We start from the raw sequence: 6,721 nt of genomic DNA on the forward strand, positions 1-6,721 counted from the left end.
GAAAAGCAGGTTTTCTGCAGTGAAACCTTCATTGTGGGGAAGTCACAAATCCCTTGATAAATCCAACAGCTGTTAGATTTGTGTGTATCAGCTACCATTTATACTACCCAGCAATGCTTAAAAATCCTATTGTCTCTTATCTTCATAGTAAACACCATTACTTGTCAAAACATTAAGGGGCAAGCTGGGGACAAAATCTTTTAATCATTTAATTTTAGAGCTCTTACCAATGGCCTCATGTGTAAGTGAGAAGGCATTTTACCCAAGAAAATTCAAAAAGGAGGAAAAAAAAAAGCTCCAATTGCAGTTAATTCACCTGTGTACACCTTACAGGATGCTTTCTATTAGCAAAAAAAGCCTATAGGATATGTATCTGGTGATTTCACCAGTTCCAGCTACCTTAATTTCCCCTTCATATCCTAAAATCCAAGGTATCAAATACAGAATTAGACTGCTTCCTCAAATGCACAAGTGTTTAGATTCACCAAATATCAAAACCAGGTATTTAGACGGATGTCAGTTATACCCTAGATCAATTACTATTAACTGCGACCACCTAGTTTTTCCCCTTTGTGACCAGTCCCTTGCAATTTACAGGTTACCAAATTATCCATTATTATAGTTAAGAGCTATTTTTACCCTGCCCAAATGTCAAATTTCAACAACTTTCAAATTAAAATCTTCCAGTGTTCCTTTCCAGTAGGTATTTATTAAAATGGCACTTAACTTTATTAAACATTTTCAAACTAGAATTTAAGCTTCTCCTACACTCAGTCCCAAATGGACCTTAGTATTTACCACCATACCTCTTTAAACTGTTTTAATCTCCAGTGTGGCAATGTTCTTCTCTTCACCCAACCTTGCTCATTAGATTAAAATTCCTATAGAAAGTGAATTTCTATTTAAGTGACAGGAAACACACTTAGCTTCCAGCATCTTTTATTTTTCCTACAATCTGGATACAATAACTCTAGCAGGGCAATGCTCAGTACTATTTAGGCTTCACATTTTAGGTTAATTACTTGAATATTGTAAATGTGAATGCACTTTCCCATAACTGGGAAACTAAAGTTTGATGTTAACTCATTTACTCAATACTTATGTAACCATACAACATTTTATATGCAACATGAGCTTTCATATTATAGAATTTGACCTTCTTACAAACCAGCTTACATAAGTTACTTTGCTTATCTGTCCTAACCTGTGAAGTGTTGTACCAATGCCTTTCTATGATGTACTTAAACAGGTGAATTCTCCTTACACAAGGGTAAGAAACCTGAAGCTCCAACCCAGAAATATGAAATTCTTTTGTCTCAGCAGACTTAATACCAGAAATAGATTATGGGCAACTCTTACCTAAGTAGTTGGTACTACAGGAAGTTACAGTGTTGACCAAAAGAAAACACAGGCTTCTCATTAAACTTTTTTAATGGGTCTCAAATTCTGTGACAGATTTTTGGTCAAGTTGTTTCCATTAAAAAGTACTGATTTTAAAAACTAATAACTTAAAACTGCCACACACAAAACAAATGGTCCACAACACGTTCTCCTTTCCTTCTGAAGGTTTTACGATGCATTGTTATCATTAACCAGTCTTTTGCTATTAAACTTAAATGGCCAATTGAGACAAACAGTTCTGAGACCGTTCTTCCACCACTGATTAAGACTGGGGTGGCAGGTACTGGGGATAATATTCATTTAGCCCTCTGAGCTTTCTGGGCGGACTTGGTGACCTTGCCAGCTCCAGCTGCCTTCTTGTCCACTGCTTTGATGACACCCACAGCAACCGTCTGTCTCATGTCACGAACAGCAAAGCGGCCTATCAAAACAAATATTACCATTAGAAACACTTTTTTTCCCCCAAACCTTTAGTAACGTTTTTAATTACACCAAAAACGCATCCTTACCCAGAGGAGGATAGTCCGAGAAGCTCTCAACACACATGGGTTTGCCAGGAACCATATCAACGATGGCAGCGTCACCAGATTTCAAGAATTTGGGGCCATCTTCCAGCTTTTTCCCAGAACGACGATCAATCTTCTCCTTCAGCTCAGCAAACTTGCAGGCAATGTGAGCTGTGTGACAGTCCAGCACAGGTGCATAGCCGGCACTGATTTGGCCTGGATGGTTCAAGATAATCACCTGGAGAGAAGACTTGCATTTAGTGAGTCTCAAAGACACTTAAAGACTTACAGCAGTGAATAAAAACCTGTCACTTCGGTTGTTACCTGAGCTGTGAAGCCAGCTGCTTCCATCGGTGGGTCATTTTTGCTGTCACCAGCCACATTGCCACGACGGACATCTTTGACAGACACGTTCTTGACATTGAAACCCACGTTGTCCCCAGGAAGGGCTTCACTCAAAGCTTCATGGTGCATTTCAACAGACTTCACTTCAGTTGTCACGTTGACTGGAGCAAAGGTGACCACCATGCCAGGTTTGAGAACACCAGTCTCCACTCGACCCACAGGGACAGTGCCAATACCTAAAATGTTTACAGCACATAATAAATACCTTGTATGAAGGAACAAGACGTCATAACAACCCAGACCAGTTCTGATCGTAACGTTCAACTTACCACCAATTTTGTAGACGTCCTGGAGGGGCAAACGCAAGGGCTTGTCAGTTGGGCGAGTTGGTGGCAGGATGCAATCCAGAGCTTCAAGCAGTGTGGTCCCACTGGCATTGCCATCTTTACGGGTGACTTTCCATCCCTTGAACCACGGCATCTAAAACACAAGACTGTCAGTGTTACCATCAAACGTACCCCCTTCCGGGACAATCCTAAAACTCCTGAAAATCACTTACGTTAGCACTTGGCTCCAGCATGTTGTCACCATTCCAGCCAGAAATTGGCACAAATGCTACTGTGTCGGGGTTGTAGCCAATCTTCTTAATGTAGGTGCTGACTTCCTTTACAATTTCCTCGTACCTCTTCTGGCTGTAGGGTGGCTCGGTGGAATCCATTTTGTTAACTCCAACAATTAGCTGTTTCACACCCAGAGTGTAGGCCAGAAGGGCATGCTCACGGGTCTGCCCATTCTTGGAAATACCTGCTTCAAATTCACCAACACCAGCAGCAACAATCAGGACAGCACAGTCAGCCTTTGAAAGAAAACAAGGCCACATCCTGTTAAACAAAAGCTCTTCAAAAGGAGAAACTCATGGCTTTGCCAATGCAGAAGACAGGCCCAGAGTTATTTTCAGGAGTTTTTAATCCTACAAACCTGGGATGTGCCTGTAATCATGTTTTTGATGAAGTCTCTGTGTCCTGGGGCATCAATGATGGTCACATAGTACTTGCTGGTCTCGAATTTCCATAGGGAGATATCAATGGTGATACCACGCTCGCGTTCAGCTTTCAGTTTGTCCAAGACCCAGGCATACTTGAAGGAGCCCTTCCCCATCTGAAAGGATTAAAAATGGTTACTTGGTAACTAAAACACAACCAAACCCCAGCAAGAAATCCCTTCCCCCCACTTATTCGGAAGAAATGCTGCATTCCATTTAATACCGCTAAACTTGGGCGCATTCGCCTTTTTCTTGGAAGTTCGCGTTCCATGACTTGACCGCAAACTCCGCAACGTACCTTAACTAGTGCAAGTCGGATCTAGACCAGGGGCCCGCTTCTGGAAAATTACCACTTAACGTACTTGCTGACAAGCTCCTTGCACCATCCTGTTGTTTCACATACCTCGGCAGCCTCCTTCTCGAACTTTTCAATGGTTCTCTTGTCGATCCCACCACATTTGTAGATCAGATGGCCAGTAGTGGTGGACTTCCCCGAATCTACGTGTCCGATCACAACGATGTTGATGTGGGTCTTCTCCTTTCCCATTTTTGCTTAGGTTTGGCGGTGGTTTTCACGACACCTAAATTGGGACAGGGGGGAACCCCTTCAGATCACCGTCCCGGAGGCTCGGGAAGAAGCCACGATCCCCACTGCAAAGAGCATTACAGCCGGCGCCAAGCTGACCCAACTCTGGTCTCCAACCATCGAACGTGGCGGGAACACTCCCCCATCGCGGGGAAGGGCCCCCCTCGAGCCGCGAGGAACCGAGGTGCCAGGACAGCGCCCGTCCAGCGCGGGGTCACAGGAAGCAGCGCCGGGCAGGCACCGGCCCGGTGCCTTCGTGTGGGTGACTCACCCGCCGCTCCCCTCCCGGGCCGCCGCGTCCTCCATTTTGAGGCCGTGCAGCGGGGCCGGGGAGCGGCCATCTTTCCGCGCACGCAACTGGTGCCGGGCGGGGCGGCGCTCGGCTCGCCCTGCCGCTCGGCCGCGGCTCGCGGGCCCCGCCTCGCCCCAACGAGGCTGCGCCGGCATGTGCGCCGGCCAGGCGGGCCCGCCGCCCTCCGCGCCTCGCGGCGCCCCCTCCCTCCCCGAAACCGACGAGCGCCGAAAAGCCCGTCCTGTCATAGACCCCGGCCAGCCTCGGCTGGACCGCACAGGACGGAAAAAACCCGCGGCCATTTGGGATAAATAGCGGGGACGAGCGAGGCGGGCGAGAAGGCGCGGCGGGATCCCCACGCAGCCGCCACAGCGCCCCTGCCAGGCCTCCACCGAAGCACGAGGCCAAGGGGTTTCGAGAAGCCCCCAAGGCCTCGAACCCTACCCGCACCCAAAATTCGGCATCAAGAACATGGGGAGGGGACCCAAGGGCCCGGAGGGCCAGAAAGGCACGCAAAGGCCGCGGCCGCCCGCCGAGGCCAGGCCCACGGAAGCCACGCCCGGAACTCACCTGTGTCCTGGCGACAAACCCGTTGCGAAAAAGAACGTTCACGGGGACTACGGCACTTATATATGGTCCTCCCCCACCCTCGGGAAAAGGGCGGAGCCAGCACACGACACCACTTTCCCAGTTTACCCCGCGCCACCTCCACCAGGCACCCATTCGATCGCCGTCCCCTCCCCCCATTTCTCGGGGACCGTGGGCGATGTGCGCTCAGCCCACTGACGAGCGCACGGTGTCTCGCGCATGCTCCTCTGGACCCAGAGGATGACGAGAGCGTGTGGGAGGGCGGGCGGGGACGAGCGCTCCCTCGGCTCCAGGTTCGTGGGAGTTTATCGACGGTCCCTGGGATTCCCCCGGGCAGAGGCGAGTCCTCCTTTTGTATGAATTACTCTCAGCACAGCTGGGGTGGGGGTGGAGCGGCGAGGAGGCGGCCCGGCGGGGACGTCCAGAATCTTCCCTGTACCGTTCGTGGTTTAACTGGAAAGGCGGACCGAGGTTGGAGTATTCCTTCACCCGCGGTCCATCTCCCGTCCTCAGCCTTGCCGTCTCGCAGGCCCGGGGCCAGCCCCTCGAGCCGCTTCCTCTGCCGGGGCTGTCTTCTCCCCCGCCCCCGCCCTCCGCGCCCCTTTCGGCTGGAGAGGAGTACAAGGCCCGTCTTTGGCCCGGGAACCGCGCGAGTGGTTCAGTTCCGAGGCCAAGAGCCCGCCGAATACGCTCCTGGGCTGGCCTCTTGGCTTTCTCCGTCCAAAGCTTTTATTCGAAGTTCGTTATCACGCATTCACACCATGTGGTACTCCAGACGTCCAGTTTTTCAGTTTAGAATAGACTTCAGTGCTACAGTTTGCTTTACTTCTAACTCTAGTGTTATTACATTAACGAGACCCTGAGTGTGTGTCTACTCTCCTGGTACATTTTTTCCAGTGTACACTCATGTGATTGCAAGCATGAAAAACCTAAAAAGAATTTCTCAAATTCAGTCTTTCCACGTGATCTCATGTAGAGACAAAGATCCACAAGCATCAGCAAGCTTATCCAGCCAGTTTACTATCCCCAACACTTGCTGTGAAATCACTGCTTCTCAAAAATGGCCTACCCCATTCAAATAAATAGCCTCATTTTCCGTCATCCTGTTGATTATAACTGCATTTTAGGCATAAATCTAGGGTGAGACTGGATAAGGCCTTTTCGCTTTGGCAATCAGGGCAGACAGACTCAGAAATGCTCCTGAAGGAAGAAGAACCTTTATTTTTAATGAGCTTAATTACTAGATAATTATGTCTCTTCTTCCACGTGTAGAACATCACGGCAACTTTTTGAGCCAATCTGTTAACAAATATTTGAGAATACTATGTGTCCAGGGCTAAGTGAAGAACTGTGGCTTGTGCAAAAGAAATACCGCCTTTTGGACAGGAACCCACAATCAAACTGAAAGAGGAAAACTAATATATAAAACAGTGGGAAGCAGTTAAAGGCAAATTTGTATGGTGTTACTTACTTTCTATTTTATTGTAGAATATAGCTCTTCCAGTCCTAGCTTTCAGTCACTTCTCACAGCCCAAATGCCCTTTTTTCTTTTTAAAAGAAAGTCTTTTTTTTTTTTTAAACTTCTTTTTTTTTAAATTTATTTATTTATTTTTGGCTGTGTTGGGCCTTCGTTTCTGTGAGAAGGCTTTCACTAGTTGCGGCAAGCGGGGGCCACTCTTCATCGCGGTGCGCGGGCCTCTCAGTATCGCGGCCTGACGTTGCGGAGCACAGGCTCCAGACGCGCAGGCTCAGTAGTTGTGGCTCACGGGCCTAGCTGCTCCGCAACATGTGGGATCTTCCCAGTCCAGGGCTCGAACCCGTGTCCCCTGTATTGGCAGGCAGATTCTCAACCACTGCACCACCAGGGAAGCCCTAAAAAAAAGTCTTTTGTTATAGCCTTCCTATATCTTCTTTTACCATCCTTTGTAGATACAAACGTCTAAAATTAAGGTTTTTCTTTC

At 48.3% G+C, this 6,721-nt stretch overlaps 1 protein-coding gene across 1 annotated transcript; it reads right to left on the reverse strand.

Moving 5' to 3' along the window:
• Positions 1–922: 922 nt before the first annotated feature.
• On the reverse strand, positions 923–4,861 carry EEF1A1 (eukaryotic translation elongation factor 1 alpha 1). Its single transcript, XM_068551613.1, has 8 exons — positions 4,743–4,861; positions 3,698–3,875; positions 3,231–3,410; positions 2,812–3,108; positions 2,582–2,732; positions 2,232–2,488; positions 1,911–2,145; positions 923–1,822 (listed from the first exon to the last, which is right to left on the reverse strand). Exons 2-8 carry the CDS (start codon positions 3,839–3,841, stop codon positions 1,698–1,700), a joined length of 1,389 nt encoding a protein of 462 aa, XP_068407714.1. The 5' UTR covers positions 3,842–3,875; positions 4,743–4,861; the 3' UTR covers positions 923–1,697.
• Positions 4,862–6,721: the final 1,860 nt, after the last annotated feature.

The sequence above is a fragment of the Eschrichtius robustus genome, chromosome 9, assembly GCF_028021215.1.
Source record: "Eschrichtius robustus isolate mEscRob2 chromosome 9, mEscRob2.pri, whole genome shotgun sequence".
Classification (NCBI taxonomy): domain Eukaryota; kingdom Metazoa; phylum Chordata; class Mammalia; order Artiodactyla; family Eschrichtiidae; genus Eschrichtius; species Eschrichtius robustus.